The sequence below is a fragment of the Oncorhynchus nerka genome, linkage group LG22 (assembly GCF_034236695.1).
Source record: "Oncorhynchus nerka isolate Pitt River linkage group LG22, Oner_Uvic_2.0, whole genome shotgun sequence".
NCBI lineage: Eukaryota > Metazoa > Chordata > Actinopteri > Salmoniformes > Salmonidae > Oncorhynchus > Oncorhynchus nerka.
This window is the reverse complement of record NC_088417.1, coordinates 8,053,700-8,071,403: the sequence shown is the minus strand read 5'-3', so window position 1 is coordinate 8,071,403 and position 17,704 is coordinate 8,053,700. Positions and strand designations below refer to the sequence as shown.

The 17,704-nt window shown below is 43.6% G+C and overlaps 2 protein-coding genes across 3 annotated transcripts in view; one reads left to right on the top strand and one right to left on the bottom strand.

The window, feature by feature from the left end:
• Window positions 1-7,632, bottom strand: part of LOC115124528 (ATP-dependent zinc metalloprotease YME1L1-like) — a 28,398-nt gene extending 20,766 nt beyond the window's left edge. The window contains exons 1-11 of one of the 2 annotated variants that reach the window (XM_065006895.1): window positions 7,442-7,632; window positions 6,212-6,346; window positions 5,400-5,598; window positions 5,156-5,257; window positions 4,840-4,946; window positions 4,204-4,357; window positions 3,709-3,816; window positions 3,140-3,313; window positions 2,400-2,552; window positions 749-881; window positions 565-627 (exon numbers count right to left, since the gene is read on the bottom strand). In XM_065006895.1, the coding sequence (XP_064862967.1) occupies window positions 565-627; window positions 749-881; window positions 2,400-2,552; window positions 3,140-3,313; window positions 3,709-3,816; window positions 4,204-4,357; window positions 4,840-4,946; window positions 5,156-5,257; window positions 5,400-5,598; window positions 6,212-6,346; window positions 7,442-7,474 (1,361 nt within the window). In that variant the 5' untranslated portion in view covers window positions 7,475-7,632. The remainder of the gene's footprint in view (window positions 1-564; window positions 628-748; window positions 882-2,399; window positions 2,553-3,139; window positions 3,314-3,708; window positions 3,817-4,203; window positions 4,358-4,839; window positions 4,947-5,155; window positions 5,258-5,399; window positions 5,599-6,211; window positions 6,347-7,441) is intronic. The other variant, XM_065006896.1, reaches the window with a different exon arrangement.
• Window positions 7,633-8,018: 386 nt separating this feature from the next.
• LOC115124529 (serine/threonine-protein kinase greatwall-like) lies at window positions 8,019-17,298 on the top strand. The gene is given in 13 exon segments (XM_065006894.1): window positions 8,019-8,423; window positions 8,643-8,780; window positions 8,893-9,032; window positions 9,136-9,179; window positions 9,182-9,223; window positions 9,499-9,605; window positions 9,764-9,929; window positions 10,404-10,576; window positions 10,684-11,847; window positions 12,410-12,551; window positions 15,237-15,350; window positions 15,644-15,745; window positions 16,268-17,298. Coding segments are annotated over 13 exon segments (2,682 nt in total). The 5' UTR covers window positions 8,019-8,231; the 3' UTR covers window positions 16,426-17,298.
• The last annotated feature ends 406 nt before the right edge of the window (window positions 17,299-17,704 follow it).

The following is a 17,704-nucleotide window of genomic DNA, read 5'->3' as shown; positions in this document are numbered from 1 at the left end:
CAATGGGCTAATGATCCAGATCCAGAGCTAACATGGTTGTATACAATTCGAACAGAATACAGGCTCCAATCTCAAGTGTGTCAATAACAAATGCATTCTTTATTTACCTTTAGCCTTGTGATTCTACAATGAATGTATAAAGCTTCTCGGTCAATGGGAGCAAAATGAAGAGCGGTTCTATTTACGACCTCTTTCTAAAAATAGATTTGTTCCATTTATACAGCTTTTTGCTGGTCCTATGACCAGCTCTCAAGAATAACTTTCTTCTGGCGACTTTTCCAGTAATCTCACAGAGGGACATCCGAGGAGGACCATGGCAAAAAAAGGCAGAATCAGTTATCTGGGCACATGGGAAGTGTAGTTCCCACTGTGCAATTCGTTCCAATGAACCACCCAGCCTTATTACCACATTTCAAGTGTGATTTTGCAACTCGGAGCTGAAATCCGGCGGTCTGAAGCTTTAAGACGAGACAGACAACCAGCCAAGTCCTGACAAAGGGACCAAGCCTACTGGGTTGGTAAAAAGCCTACAGAAACACCTGCTACTACCCACTGAAAACATACTTATCCAAAGCCTCAGCAAAGTTTGTAGCGCCGATAACGATGACCCCTTCGTTTGGTTTGAACCTGTGGAGTATCAAAACATTGAATGAGGAAAATACAAGCCTTGTGATATGCACCAGGTAAACAACAAAAAGATAATGTCTGATGCAATAGCTATATACAGTATATTCTGAGTTGTTCTGACCCGTCCATCTCTGCCAGTAGCTGGTTGATGGTCTGTCTGGAGTAGGGGTGCATGGGAGACTCGATCCTCTTTCCTCCCACGCTGTCAAGCTCATCAATGAAGACAACACAAGGTGCGTTGGCTTTCGCCTCTTCTGTGGACCAAACAGAAAGAGATTGAGGCTGTGTCCCTCCTTTCCTGTGCTTCATGGCCACTGATCAAGTAGTACTTGATTAGTTGAAAGCCACATTGTGGAATGACTGTGATGCAGAGGGGTTACTGTTTTATTTAACTTGGTCGGTATTTCATCAGGGACCACGCCGGAAACTAGTGGAGTCACTAACGCCAGAAACTAGTGGAGTCACTAACACCAGAAACTGGTGGAGTCACTAACGCCGGAAACAAATCACTAACGCCGGAAACGAATGGAGTCACTAACGCCGAAACAAATCACTAACACCAGAAACTAGTGGAGTCACTAACACCAGAAACTAGTGGAGTCACTAACACCAGAAACTAGTGGAGTCACTAACACCAGAAACTAGTGGAGTCACTAACACCAGAAACTAGTGGAGTCACTAACACCAGAAACTAGTGGAGTCACTAACACCAGAAACTAGTGGAGTCACTAACACCAGAAACTGGAGTGGAATCACTAACGCCAGAAACTAGTGGAGTCACTAATGTGGAGTCACTAACGACTAACACCAGAAACTAGTGGAGTCACTAACGCCAGAAACTAGTGGAGTCACTAACGCCAGAAACTAGTGGAGTCACTAACGCCAGAAACTAGTGGAGTCACTAACGCCGGAAACGAATGGAGTCACTAACGCCGGAAACGAATGGAATCACTAACGCCGGAAACGAATCACTAACGCCGGAAACGAATCACTAACGCCGGAAACGAATCACTAACGCCGGAAACGAATCACTAACGCCAGAAACTAATGGAATCACTAACGCCAGAAACGAATCACTAACGCCAGAAACGAATCACTAACGCCAGAAACGAATCACTAACGCCAGAAACTAATGGAATCACTAACGCCGGAAACGAATCACTAACGCCGGAAACGAATCACTAACGCCGGAAACGATTCACTAACGCCGGAAACGAATGGAATCACTAACGCCGGAAACTAATGGAATCACTAACGCCGGAAACTAATGGAATCACTAACGCCGGAAACGAATGGAATCACTAACGCCAGAAACGAATCACTAACGCCGGAAACTAGTGGAATCACTAACGCCAGAAACGAATGGAGTCACTAACGCCGGAAACGAATCACTAACGCCGGAAACGAATGGAATCACTAACGCCGGAAACGAATCACTAACGCCGGAAACGAATGGAATCACTAACGCCGGAAACGAATCACTAACGCCGGAAACGAATGGAATCACTAACGCCGGAAACGAATCACTAACGCCGAAACGAATGGAATCACTAACGCCGGAAACGAATCACTAACGCGGAAACGAATGGAATCACATGAAGGTGTTATCCCCTGGGTTGTACTCGGTGCATCTTTTCCCCCAATAAAAAAATCAATCAATCGAACCTATCAGGTCCTTTCACCAATCAGCGATCATGAGTGACAGGGTGAAGGTTGGTCAGTCAAGTGTATTGATAACGGTACACAGCCTTTAGATCTCCTCTGGGACTTACTGAAGAGGTTTCTGATGCGGCTAGCTCCGACACCCACAAACATCTCGTCAAACTCTGATCCCGATGCGTAGAAGAAGGGGACGTCGGCCTCCCCGGCAACAGCCCGAGCCAGGAGAGTCTTTCCTGTGCCTGGGGGGCCAATCAGGAGGATGCCTGACAAAACCAGAGGCCACAAAAAAGTGCAACATGTGAACACATTGAAAGAAAGAAAATGTAATGGCACTGTGTAAAGAGACCACACAGAAAGATAAGACAAATAAGGACTAAGGAAGTAGCTTTGGCTTGAGGACATCTCTGCTCATCTCATAAGTAAGGAAGTAGCTTTGTCTTGAGGACATCTCTGCTCATCTCATAAGTAAGGAAGTAGCCTTGTGGACATAACTGCTTTCTGTAGGGTGAGGTAGCTTAATGTACAAATACACCCCCTGGACAGGACTGTAGTCTCACCGTATGGAGTTAAACGCCATTCTATCTCCTGTTTCTGTAGTGCGAGGCAGCTTAATGTACAAATACACCCCCTGGACAGGACTGAAATCTCATCGTAAGGCCTTACCCCCCCAAATCTATCTCCTTAATGCAGAGTGCCAAGTAGACACACATTGGGTCCCATTTTTTACAGTCTTTGGTATGACTCAGCCGGGGATCGAACTCCCATCCTCAAGGCTGAAGCTAAACCAAAAAAGGCCCACTGATTTAGTAGAAGATAAACCGAATGTCACATTTACAGAAAGACATCGTACCTTTAGGGAGCTTCCCTCCTAGCACGGTGAACTTCTGGGGGTTTCTGAGGAACTCCACCACGTCTTGCAGTTCATTCTTGGCCTCCTCTACCCCCTTGACGTGCTCAAAGGTGACGCTCTTCACCTGAACCGGGTCCACTTGTGAGTCCAGGCCTGACGTGGTACGGAACCTCACTGTTCAGTGCAAACCCACGACAACTCAATCAGACCACTGACAGACACCACCTGGGAATCTCCAACAGGCCTCTACTTATCATAGAAACTATGCTAGAATAACATGTCATGAACTACAGATTTTTGTTAATACCACTTTCATCTTACACTCAAATATATATTCAAATATCCATTTCCTATTCAATCATTCATTGTTAAAATGACCAAAGGTGGAGTTTCTAATAAATACTATCATGGACCAGCGCCTGGGCAGCTAGGGGTCGGGCAGCTGGCTGATAATTGATCATAAAGCACGATCAGTGGAATAGCAGCCAATTCGACAATTGCTCTTGATGAAAAAGCACAACCACAATGCGGTGACTCATGCAAACGTAAGAATTCAATAGAACACAAACCAGCATCAGAAAAGGACCCTTTACCCGAAAGAAACGGGCTTCTTGACAGGCCATAGATTCCCACAACGAGGAGGACCAATAGAATCAGCCTGGTCCTCCTTAGCGAGTCTGTCAATGGGAAGATAGAAGTGAGTTACTGAAACATAAGAGTTTAAGGTCAACTCAGCAGTGCCACCTTGTGGACACTTGGTGGAACTGCTAGTGGTGCCCATGGGCTTACTGCTTCACTGTATAACTGGCAGTCATGATTGACTTCAAGGAGGAGCAAATCTGTTACGAGCTGGGGCAGGGTTTGAAATATCAGTCTTCACTTTAAAAATGTTTCTCAATGATGACTAACACCATTCCTTTAAAGATTGTCTTTACTGACTTGTTTAGTCAAATAAAGGTTCAATCCAATTATTTATTTTTTACATTGCTTCCTGTTAGTCACTCTAAGAAGGGAATATGCTGAGTGATTTAGATGCCATATATGAAGAAAGTTGTGTGACGTGCCGTGTGTCCTCTGAGTGAAGGCCTGGGACCTCATGAAGCCCTCGGTGAAACCAGACTTGAAGGCATCTTGTTGGTCACCTTGCAGGTTCTTCTGCTTTACCACGTGATCCAGACTCTGTGCCTCTGGGGACTTGTCGGGTCTCATGAGGAGACCCTGTGATGGAGGGGGTGTGGGGGGTGAAATAATGAGAGAGAGAGAGAGAGAGAGAGAGAGAGAGAGAGCATAATGTATGTGTGTCAGCAGGTGAGAGAAAGAGAGGGAGGAGAAAGCAAGATGTTGAACATGAAAATGAGATGGGCCTAGCCAGAGTGGTTACAAGACATTAAAAAACAGCCCTTTCCACACGAAGGTGGCCAAAAAACTCAACAGTGTGAGAGGAATCACCACTATAGCGTAAAGAACAGAAAAAGGGGGTTGGGTCACAATTTTAACAACATGTGCCAATCTTCACGTTGAAGGGGAAATTCTGGTAAACTTCAGGACAGCAAAACAGATCCAATGGGTTCATTGACCGCAAACTATGTCTGTCCAAGAAGGGGATTTGTTGGGTTCATTGACCGCATGCCAAACTATGTCTGTCCAAGAAGGGGATTTGTGGAGTACGTGACTGATTGCATAGTGTAACACTTCCTGACCTTCATGAATGCTGAAGTGTAACCCTCTGGTTCTGCCAGCCCCTGGTAACCAGACTCCACGCGTTTGCTCTTCCTCAGAGTCTTGAAGCCTCGGTTCTGGACCCTTACTGAAGAAGGAGAAGAGGGGGGGGGGGGGGGGGGGACTTGTGAGTGGGCGTATTTGATTCGCCTGGTGTCGGTGGAGATTTCACTTTAGGACCAATGGAATTCTCTCAAATAGTTGATAATTTTACCATGGTGAATTCCCTATCTTCACTTGAGGGTCACTGGGCACATTCCACAGATGACACTAAATAAACCAGTTATGGTTCCTTACCAGGCCAATATTGGAGCTCTGAACAGATGGCGTGTAGAGGACTCTGGTTTGGTCTGTGGAACATTGGCGAGCCAAAAACACCAAACCTTCCGTTTGACAACCCTATAGAAACAAATACACACGTCAACTGAAGACTATCACAAATATACACCCTGCAACAAAAACAACTGCGTGGTATCATTTTACTACAAATATACACCCTGCAACAAAAACACAGATTCATCAAATAAAACTACGTCCTCACCGTGTTTGTTTTGTAAGAAAGAGTCTGCAGAGACGTGGGACGTTCTCCATATTGAAGCAGCTGGGCCCTCCTCTGAGCCCGGTGAGGGCAGTAACCTATTCACCAGCTCATCCAGCTGACCCACCCTCAGGTCTGATAAGCCCAGGTCCCGGAGGATCACGGTGGGCTCACGCACCCGCTGTTCTGATAGACCCAGGTCCTGGAGGTTCACAGTGGGAACAGGAAGTCAGTATGAAGGACACATCAACTGTAATAATGAGCAAGCGTTAGCCTGGTCCCAGATCTGTTTGTGGCCAATTCACGGCCACAGGGGTTTCCCCTAGGGGAGGGGATGCCGACCAGTCTGGTTTAGCTAAGCTTGACATGTCTGCTTGGGGAGCTGTGCCTAGTCCGGTAGACCTGGTGGCCCTGCACACAACAGGATTCTCATAATTCCAATGTTATATGTTAGTGAGTACAAAGTCGCACTGGGGCTCCTGAGGACAGTGGAGGGGGTGGAGCCAGTTGAAACAAGCTATAGCTCTAAAAGGTACATTGAGGCTTGTCCAGTCTGAGGGAGGACTGCAGTGGTGTGTCAGGAATAAGCCTTGGCTATGAGAAGAGGAATCCCTGATAACAAATGTACCACATATGATTGCCATTAAGTAGGCTAATCTTACAGGGGAGAGTCTAACGGGACTTTTCTGACCAGCATCCCATTGACCGCCAGACTGGCCAAAATCTATAACTTGACCCTTACCTTAAATCGAACCAATTTGAAAATTAAATATGGGTTTGCATGTAAGCCACACCCCCTTAGTGTGTTATCGTACCTCTGTGAGCAACAGGTCCTGCTCTGGTGTGACGTATGTCTGAAGGCTCTGGACAGAAGCTGTGGCTGTGGAGCTGGCTGAGTTCTTCAGGGAATGGAGGGCATTGATGAGTTGGCCAATGAGTTGACTCGTTACCTAAGAGTCGTCAAGTGGCAACAGAGATGGACAAATTGGAAATTCATGACATGCATGATTTGTGTAATGTTGGCATATATTGTTCTGATAAACAACATTGCAGGAGGGATAATGATGTTTTTATTTTATTTTTAAAATCTTTATTTAACTAGGCAAGTCAGTTAAGAACAAATTCTTATTTTCAATGACAGCCTAGGAACAGTGGGTTAACTGCCTGTTCAGGGGCAGAACGACAGATTTGTACCTTGTCAGCTCGGGATATGAACTTGCAACCTTTCGGTTACTAGTCCAACGCTCTAACCACTAGGCTACCCTGCCTGGGTCTAGGTGACCAGTCTACGATATTTCTTTCACTGTGCAATTTACAGCAGATTTGTGAGGCACCCGGGCTAGGGCATTGGTGAGGGAAGGCCATTTGAATTCAACTTGTAAATATCTTCTAATGAGATCAAAGGCATTTTACAAGTCCCTGCCATATAGTTACTGGTGTGAAGAGTTGCTTCTAACGTTATGTACTGGCACCGGGCACAGCCCAGGTTTGACATTGGGGGGGCATTCATTTCTCCTATGTTACCATTTAAAAACAGCCGTCCTCATGCCATTGATTGACAGTATTTATTGATATTGTCATTCACAGGCAGATGTAAAAATCAAGCAATACTTTTTTTTTTTATCGCGATAGCTCGATTATATAACTGACTGATATGATATGACATAACCAATTCGTCAGCTAGTTTGGTTAGTTACCCTAATTTATAACTACCTAGCATCAAATGAACTTAACTGTCAAAAAAAAATATCGCTGTGGTGTTAGTATGAACAGACAACTAACGTTAGGAAATACTGAGATTGAGAAATGCGTAACATTCCCTACAGTAACTAGTTAACTAAATAAGCTTGATAACAAGAACTAGCTAACAATATTTATGGCTAGATAAATACTTTAAACTTTATAAACAGCTAGCTAGTTATAAAATGTGTTGTCTCGTATATCTAAACGTTAATTAGCCAGCGCTTTCGAGCAGCTAGGTTACATCAGTCACCTAGATAGGTTATTAAGCAGCTATCCGATCCTGGCTTAGTGTCTTTACTTACCTGTGGCTGGAGCGACGCCGAGAAGGACAACATTATCACAGCAACTTGAGGGTTAGTATGTGAAGACAGACCCTCAATGTTACTGATTATACCAACTCCTCCTGGGCACAGTCCTTTTGTTGTTGTTTTTTCTCTCTTGTTACAAAACTGTTACTTTCATGAAAATGGCTTCTTCCTGAGAGGTCAACATCAACGTGACTTCTGGAAGAAATTACTACCGGTTTGAACACGATTATTTTTCTTCGCTACACTTCTCTAGTTACTTCTCCAATATATATATATATATATATATATATATATATATATTTTTTACAAATAATTTGGTTTACCACGTTGTTGTCAAACATTTGTAAACGAGTTGATTTTACTTTTTATAAAATATGCGTTAATGTTGATGCCTGTAATAGGTGTCCTACCTATTGCCTGATTCAATTCATGAACCAGAGTTGCTCTAGTAAAAATATTGATGTTCCAAAACGTCAATTATATTTATTGATTAATTTCTAACTTTGTTATTTTGTATAATATTAATTTTAAGTGTTCATATTCTTGACTGGTCAAATGTTTTCGTATAGGCACTCTCTTTGGCCACGAATAGCGTCCTATCTCTATCTCTGGGAGCGGATTTGAAATTTAAAACAAACTTGTCTGTCAGGTTAGTGAAAAGGGAGCAAATAGCTGTTACATTTCAAAGTATCTCAATGGTAACCTTAACTAGTTTAATTGCATGCACGATTTTATTTAAATTAAACTCAGGATGTGTGTCCCCTGAGAAGTTAAAGTTAGCTGTATGACCGACTTGTTCCCAGTTATGGATGCGGGTGAAAAACAGCCCACTTCTTGTGCAGATAGGAAGTTATCCGATATCCTAAGGCCTGCCTCAATCGATGACTTTTTTGTTTTGAAGCCCATCAGCCGTGGTGCCTTTGGAAAGGTTTACCTTGCACGGAAGAAATGTAATCCACGATTATATGCAATCAAGGCAAGTCATCAACGGTTTTACCCCTGCTATGAACCTCCGCAGCTGACATTTCAAATTCGTGTGTGTGGGGTAAACCACCAGTAACAGCTGCTGATGTGAAGGAATTGGAAATAATGTTAAACTTTTTTTTTTTTAATTAAAAAAAGTTTTATATAAATGGAAATGCCTAACTTGACATTTTGAGGATAATGACACTTAATTCGCTGTACACTTCTGCAGGTGGTGAAGAAATCTGACATGCATGACAAAAATTTGTCAGGTCAGATGAAGGCAGAGAGAGACGCATTGGCCCTCAGCAAAAGTCCCTTTGTCGTACACCTCTTCTACTGTCTCCAAACAGCAACAAAAGTGTATTTGGTGTGTGTGTGTGTGTGTGTGTGTGTGTGTCCAAAAAAGATAAATGACAACAGTGACTTGTTGTCACTTTCCTAACTTTGGTATATTGGCCTCTGTACGTGTTTATGCACAGGTGATGGAATACCTAATTGGAGGAGACGTGAAATCCCTTCTTCACACCTACGGGTATTTTGATGAGGATATGTCAGTGAAATACATTTCAGAGGTGGCACGTGCTTTAGACTATCTCCATCGCCATGGAATCATCCACAGGTACTTTTATGACTCTCCAACTTCAAGAAATGTGTGTTTAAAAAAAATATACATTTCACAATTTAGTATGATTTTAAGTTTTGTATTCTGTTCAATCATTTAGGGACCTGAAGCCGGACAATATGCTTGTATCTAATGAAGGTCACATCAGCTTACAGACTTTGGCCTCTCCAAAGTCAAGCTTGACAGAGGTATGTGCATAAACTGTAGCATACATTAAACATTTTAATTATTTAGCACACACTCTTATTCAGAGTGACTTAAAGCAGAAATTAGGGTTAAATGCCTTGCTCAAGGGCACATTGACAGATTTTTCACCTAGTCGGCTCAGAATTTTTGAACCATCAAACTTTCAGTTACTGGTCCAACACTCTTAACTGCTAGGCTACCTGCTGCCTAAACCAAAGCATACACCCCCATCCGCTTGCAGGCTTTAGTTTTACATTTTCATTCCTTTTCTACCCAGAATTGAGTCTTGCCGATATCTTGACAACCCCATCTTTGGCAAAGCCTAGACAGGATTATTTCCGCACCCCCGGTCAAGTCCTGTCTTTGATCAGCTCTCTTGGACTTGTAAGTAAAGTTAAGTTCATTGCATTTAAGTATGTAATGTAATTCATAGACGATACATCAGTGAGGATAGTAAATGTGATATGATTGGTTTGTGCAGATACAGTACATTCTTTCCCATTGCCATATTAAATATTCATTCTGTGTTTTCATCCCATCAGACACAGAACACACCAGCAGGGGAGAGCAAGCGTCGCAGCAGCGCCTCGGCTGTGTTCAGCCCTCTGTCATGTGGGAAAACTGATCAGCGGAAAAACTCGCTCTGTTCACCCTTGAGGAGACGGAAGGAATATCTGTGTTCCCCTGTCTTGCATAGCCAGACTTTGGGTAATGTCTCTTCAAATCATACTTTATTAGTCACATCTGCCAAATACAACAGGTGTAGACCTTACAGGGAAATGCTTACGTACGAGCCTCTAACCAACAATGCAGTTAAAAAAAAAAATGTGAATAAGAAATAAAAGTAACAAGTAATTAAAGAGCATCAGGAAAATAACAATAGTGAGATTGTATACAGGGGGGTACCGGTACAGAGTCAATGTGCGGGAGCACCGGTTAGTTGAGGGGCAATGCAAATAGTCTGGGTAGCCATTTGATTAGATGTTCAGGAGTCTTATGGCTTGGGGGTAGAAGCTGTTTAGAAGCCTCTTGGACATTGAGCTCCGGCAGAGCAAGCAGAGAGAATTCTACCTCTGTAAATGACCATGTGTCAAATATTTAACCAGATCTGTAATCAAACCTGTCTAGAGAGGGTGGGTTCCTCAAACTGTTTCTAATCAGTCTTCATTTTTGTTTTGTCAGGACCCGTCAGCTTTGTGTTCAGCCCAAATGCGTTGACCAAGAGCCTGACTCCCAGGCTGCTTAAGTCCAGAAGGAGGTTTGACACAATGAGCGCAGGCAGCAACCAATCATGCCTCTTCCCCTCTACCACGGATTCCGAGGGAGGTGTCAGCCCACTATGGGAGGTAGAGCAGGTCAGAAGCCAGCAGGAAATACAATTGCGTTCATTTCAATCAGATCTACCTCTGTATTTTGTGGGTCAATAGAAGATGTTATTATTGTTTTCGGTTTGCTTTTCTAGAAGGAGAGGGAGAACTTCCTGCACCTATATGGTAGGAATAGCAGTGGACCAACAAAAGGAAAGTCGACCTCTGATATGCGACTGCAGCGCCGGGACTCTGCTCTGACGTCGTTAGACAACTTAGACCTACGTGGACAGCTCCACCGAGAACCCAGTACTGGTGAACTGTCCAGGAAGGCCAAAGAGGAACCTCTTGCTTGGAAGAGGCTTCAGTTTAACGAGGTAGAGCAGTCTACCCCACCCCAGAAGCCTGATCTCTCTCAACCAATCAGAGGCTATGTTTCTGGAGTTGAAGGTCACTGTGCCACCGAAGGTAAACCAAAGGAAGGCCATGTTGTGGTAACCTCAGCAGGAAAGAGAGTGTTTGAGGAAGTGGAGAGAAGTTCTGAACAGTTGAAATCCCTTTCCAAGAAGAGCGACTCAGCGTACCAGAGGTGTTATGGCGTCCCAGATATTGCTTTGAAGAATCGCACTGGTCTGACAGGGGTGTTTGCAAATGTCCATTTGGAGGTGTTTGGATCTGAGGGTCAAGAGACTTCTGAAGGCCGGGCCACTAAACTTTCCAGTCCCATCGCTTTGGCTAAAAACCTCCTGTGTGAGTTGGACGGACCAGCAGAGGGGGTCTTCATCGAAGGCACGTCATTTGGTGAAGACCACGAGCTGAGCAGGAGCCTGTGTGCAGACTCTAAGGGGTCGGCTCATGAAATGTCCATCGACAACAGCCCAACCCCAAAGAGGTCGGCTCAAAGTGCCAAAGAGGGGCATTGGGCACTGTTTGAGCTAGACGATAGACCATATGACCCATCAATATCACCCAGTACCCCACTCCTTCCTCAGCCACCCATCTTCGCTAGTACAGGAACGGCAAGGCCGGGCAACGGGCTCACCCTGAGAGGAGGCGATTCCAAGCGCTCCTTCCTCGACCGAGTCCCTGAGCTGGACCCCAGGGTGGCCATGTCACCCTCGTTCCTCAAGCCCAGGAACGTGGTGGCCTTCCGGAGCTACTGCAGCTCCATCAACCGCTCCAACATGTTGGGGAGCTCACGCCTCAGCCTGGGCTCAGTGGAGGCCATGGATATGGCCACCTCAACCCCCTACCACAGTATGCCCTCTGTTGTCACACCGGTCCAGAACATACCCAGCTCCAACAACTCCCTCGATCAGGTAGATGCACAGTCCAAAATCCAGGGGTGGAGGGTACTGAGTCAAAATCCAGGGGTGGAGGGTACCGAGTCAAGATTCAGGGGTGGAGGGTACCGAGTCGAGATTCAGGGGTGGAGGGTACCGAGTCGAGATTCAGGGGTGGAGGGTACCGAGTCGAGATTCAGGGGTGGAGGGTACCGAGTCGAGATTCAGGGGTGGAGGGTACCGAGTCGAGATTCAGGGGTGGAGGGTACCGAGTCGAGATTCAGGGGTGGAGGGTACCGAGTCGAGATTCAGGGGTGGAGGGTACCGAGTCGAGATTCAGGGGTGGAGGGTACCGAGTCGAGATTCAGGGGTGGAGGGTACCGAGTCGAGATTCAGGGGTGGAGGGTACCGGGTCGAGATTCAGGGGTGGAGGGTACCGGGTCGAGATCCAGGGGTGGAGGGTACCGGGTCGAGATTCAGGGGTGGAGGGTACTGGGCTAAGTTGAAAATGTAGGATCTAAATATAGCTTCTGAGAACTTACATTACACAACACTTGTTTTATCAGTTTTTTTTTTTTCATTTGTTTCCTAATTTAAGACCCCACAGTCGTCGACCACCTCCCACACTCCGTTCAGGACCCCTAAGAGTGTTCGACGTGGTCCTGTACCCGTGGAGGGAGTACCGATTTTAGGCACCCCAGATTACCTTGCCCCAGAGCTGCTATTGGGGAAACCACATGGTAAGAGTTGACGCATTTCTTGTTAGGGATGTCAAAACATTTCTGAATGTGTCCCAGTCATATTTAAGGTTAGAACTAACTTTTTAAGTGTTCTGATACTTAGCTTGGAGTTGTATCTTTATGATAACTTAGCTACAGTATTTCACCTTTTAATGTGTATAGTATTGCTTACTAGGTGTTGTCCAATCAATTTTGTAACTACTTCCTCTTCAAATTAGGCTCTAATTGGAAAAACTGTTCAATAGAGGACATTGTATTATTTCTTTGAACTCCCTGACGAAGGCCATGCAGCCGAAACGCGTCAGATTTTTTCAACGTTGTTTCTATTGAACATGCCATACAAATAAAGGCATTTTTACTGAATTATATGAAGAGCGCCTTGGTCCTCCTTTCTTTTTGATGACCAATTCACCCCTTTTAACCAAAGAGCACCTTCTGTCGACTAAAATATGTACTATTGTGTACCTTAGTAGCGCTTCCCTTCCTCTTTCTGAATGTGTGTTGGTATAACTGCTGTCATCCTCTTCACAACTTTACATGAAGGTATAAATATCTGTTCAGCCATTTTTTTTTTTTAAAAGGATTCTTTTTTTATTTCTTTTTTAAGTTTCAGGATATTGTAAATGTGGTAAGTTGTTCATTACCTTGCTAACGTTGCAAAGGGGGAATGCATGTGTTCTCAGCTTCGCTGTGTTGCATTCACGGTCTGCTACCAGAGGAAATGGCTGCTTGATTCAAAATGCCATGGATGGGTTTCAAAATGCTACTAATTGGTTCCCAATTGTACTTCCTGTTTCCGAAAATGATGTAATTGCGGCCCTCAATTCGGGCCGTTCCTGCATGTGGGCATTCCTGCATTTACAGGAACCCCTCTTTATACTGCTATTGTTCCACAATCAAGGCTGTATCTCAACCGGTGTTGATTGGGAGTCCCATAAGGCGGCGCACAATTGGCCCAGCGTCGTCCGTGTTTGGCCGGTGTAGGCCGTCATTGTAAATAATAACTGACTTGCCAAGTTAAATAAAGGTTTAATGATGGCCTAGGACTCCGGTACACAGGCGATAGCGCTCCAGTACAGTAGGTGGCGCTAATGTACCATAACGTTGGATGCCAACCGCCAATAAACCTCAAAGAAGAAGCGGGGGAAACGACGGTAACTAGCTAGCTAGGAAACCGGTAGACAGCGTCTTTCTCCCCCCTTTTTAAAAACTCGAATACTTTTTATTTCCCGTTTGATCCACACATTAATTGCATAGACGATCAGGGGGAATCCAAAATATCATTAGTGTCACACAAACATGAAGATGATGTGCTTGAGGTGTTGGGGGGGGGGGGGGGGGGGTCCTGCTTATTTAGGAATCTCCAAATGCAGGAACACCCCAAATTGCGTGTCGCAATCACACACTATTGTCTGCTTCTGGGCCTCTGGGTTTGGAGCTGTGTTGGGATTAAATGGAGGGAAATTGTAACAGGGAAGCCATTTTCAGTGCATGGTGTTGAGGAGGGGTCTTTAATGTTTTAAGGTGGAGGATGAACATTGATTGGTGACCACTCGATGGACCTAATTTTTAAAGGCGTATTTTCAAACTGATGAAATTTGTTCATACATTGATATGGGTTTTGTCCAGGAATATGTTTGGTGATAACAAGGGGTTAGGTAGATTACTTTCTAAATGTAATCTGTTACAGTTAGTAGTTACCCGTCCCAAATTGTAATCGCAATCATGTAACTTTTGGCTCACTCAAACTCAGTAATGTAATCTGATTACTTTTAGATTACTTTCCCCTTAAGAGGCATTAGAAGAAGACAAAAGTGAATGTTACCAATTGAATGACATCTATTGTAGGATAAATCAATGTTAAAGTTTACATAGTTGGTCATTATATGGTTGTTAAATTTTTACTTTATGGGTTGGTTATGTAGGATTCTTCTAACCCATCGTTTTCTACTACATCATTTTAATCTTATTATATATCTTTACATTAAAAACCAAAGTCCATCAGAATTCCTATAAATGTTATACCCCTTGATCTTCAAGAACAGGACTTGGAAATATGGAAGTATAGTTTGGCCACATTGTTTTACCTGAGCATGACCCCTGACCCCCAAAACTAAGGACTTATTAGCCAGTCCTACTCTGTTGTTTAATGATTTTGTTGTCAATAGTGAAGATATCAAAACCATGAAATTACACACATGGAATCATGTAGTAACCAACACAGTGTTCAACAAACAAATTAAAAGCAATACAATTTCAACACCCGCCTCACATCGTATTTGAAGGTGTGTGTGTGTGGACAAATTGTACATCAAATCAAATGTTATTTATATAGCCCTTCTTACATCAGCTGATATCTCAAAGTGCTGTACAGAAACCCAGCCTAAAACCCCAAACAGCAAACAATGCAGGTGTAGAAGCACGGTGGCTCGGGAAAAACTCCCTGCATTGAAACACTAAGCGTAATGTTGTCCAATTGTTTCAGTTCCTGCTTCCACTGCTGTAGAATAGAGGCACAGCCAAACAGGACAATAACACAGTGACACTGCCGTGATGGTACCTGAGACAAGTGTATGACTAATCTCCGTTAAACCCCGAACCCCTAAAAAATAGTGGGTAATTTGGTAAGATATGTTAATGTACGGATTAACATGTGACCTACTGTCTCTATTGCCCCCCCCCAAGACTGCATGGTGGACTGGTGGGCCCTGGGTGTGTGTCTGTTTGAGTTCCTTGCCGGCGTGCCCCCCTTCAACGATGAAACCCCTCAGCTTGTCTTCCAGAATATTCTCAACAGAGGTACTTTCTTGCAGTTCCACTTGTCTTTTCTTACTTAACACTGACTTTTCTTATCGCTGCTTTATTGAGAAAAGATTTGACTTTACTGTGATTATGTGGTTGTCTAACCTAGCTAGTTTATCTTAATGCACTAACTGTAAAGCATTCTGGATAGTCAATCAATGACTAAAATGTAAATGATTATCTGTTTGATGTTTTCAATGTCTTTTACAGCAAAATAAAATCATCGTGGATTTAAAAAAATTAAATTAAATTTCAATCACCCAATATTTTATTTTTATGTTTAATCTCAGATATTCCATGGCCCGATGGTGAGGAGGAGCTATCCCACAATTCCCGTAATGCCATAGAGATTTTACTCACCGTGGACATGAACAAACGGGCTGGTTTCAAAGGTAAGGGTTTGGTTTGACCAGTTTAAACCGTGATAATACCATTCCATTTGAAATGGACCATTTGGGTGTATAATGATTCCATTTGGAAATGGACCATTTGGGTGTATAATGATTCCGTTTGGAAATGGACCATTTGGGTGTATAATGATTCCATTTTAAATGGACCATTTGGGTGTATAATGATTCCATTTTAAATGGACCATTTGGGTGTATAATGATTCCATTTGGAAATGGACCATTTGGGTGTATAATGATTCCATTTGGAAATGGACCATTTGGGTGTATAATGATTCCATTTGGAAATGGACCATTTGGGTGTATAATGATTCCATTTGGAAATGGACCATTTGGGTGTATAATGATTCCATTTGGAAATGGACCATTTGGGTGTATAATGATTCCATTTGGAAATGGACCATTTGGGTGTATAATGATTCCATTTGGAAATGGACCATTTGGGTGTATAATGATTCCATTTCTTTTCCTGCTACAACCATATTTGTTTTTTTGTTTCTGCATCAGAACTTCGGAGCCACACTCTGTTTGCGGGTTTGGACTGGGATAACCTTCAGAACCAGACCATGCCCTTCATCCCTCAGCCGGAGGACGAAACTGACACGTCCTACTTTGACGCAAGAAACACTGCGCAGCACCTCGTGATGTCTGGCTTCAGTCTGTAGGTTTGTTCTCCAGGGTTGGGGTCCATTTAGGAAGTACACTGAAATTCCAAATCTCTTCAAATGAAAATGATATATATATATATAAAGTTTATCTTTTTTATATTTGTACTTTCTGTCTTTTCATCCACGTAGCACCATGTTTCACTGCTCTTCTATGCACTACTATGATGGACTTCTTTTAAAATGTTATTTTACTTTTATTTAACTCTGGCAAGTCAGTTAAGAACTAATTCTTATTTTTTTAATGACAGCCTACCAGGGAACAGTGGGTTAAACTGCCTTGTCCAGGGGCAGAATGACAGATTTTTACCTTGTTGGGGATTTGATCTTGCAACCTTTCGGTTACTAGTCCAATGCTCTAACCACTAGGCTACCTGCCACCTCTACACTCTAACCACTAGGCTACCTGCCACCTCTACACTCTAACCACTAGGCTACCCTGCCACCTCTACACTCTAACCACTAGGCTACCTGCCACCTCTACACTCTAACCACTAGGCTACCTGCCACCTCTACACTCTAACCACTAGGCTACCTGCCACCTCTACACTCTAACCACTAGGCTACCTGCCACCTCTACACTCTAACCACTAGGCTACCTGCCACCTCTACACTCTAACCACTAGGCTACCCTGCCACCTCTACACTCTAACCACTAGGCTACCCTGCCACCTCTACACTCTAACCACTAGGCTACCTGCCACCCCTCCACTCTAACCACTAGGCTACCTGCCGGCCCCTTCTTCATGCAGCAGGTTATATACATCTGTATGCGTACTCTTCACAAAATCTGTAGATTTCTTATTTTTACCTTTTTAAAAATTGTATTTATTTTACATGTTGTAAATACAAATTAAACCGTTGTGTGATGAAGTGTTTTTTTCTTCTGTGATACACAATATAAAATGAAGGAAGAAGAACACAAACATTCTGAAGGAGGAAGGTCTTAAAAGATGGTTTAAATGTTTTGTATTTCGGCTAGTAGTTTTAAAAGTAGCACTAGAACCAAACTGGGTCCCTGAAAATTGTGCACAATTCTGTACAACTTCATCCATTTCGTATGTTATTTTACGTCTTGCAATTCGTATGAAACGTGTGTGTGTGTGTGTGTGTATATATATATATGTGTATGTGGACACCCCTTCAAATTAGTGGATTTGTTTTTTTCAGCCACACCTGTTGCTGACAGGTGTATAAAATTGAGTACACGGCCATGTAATCTCCATAGACAAACATTGTCAGTAGAATGGCCTTCCTGAAGAGCTCAGTGACTTTCAAC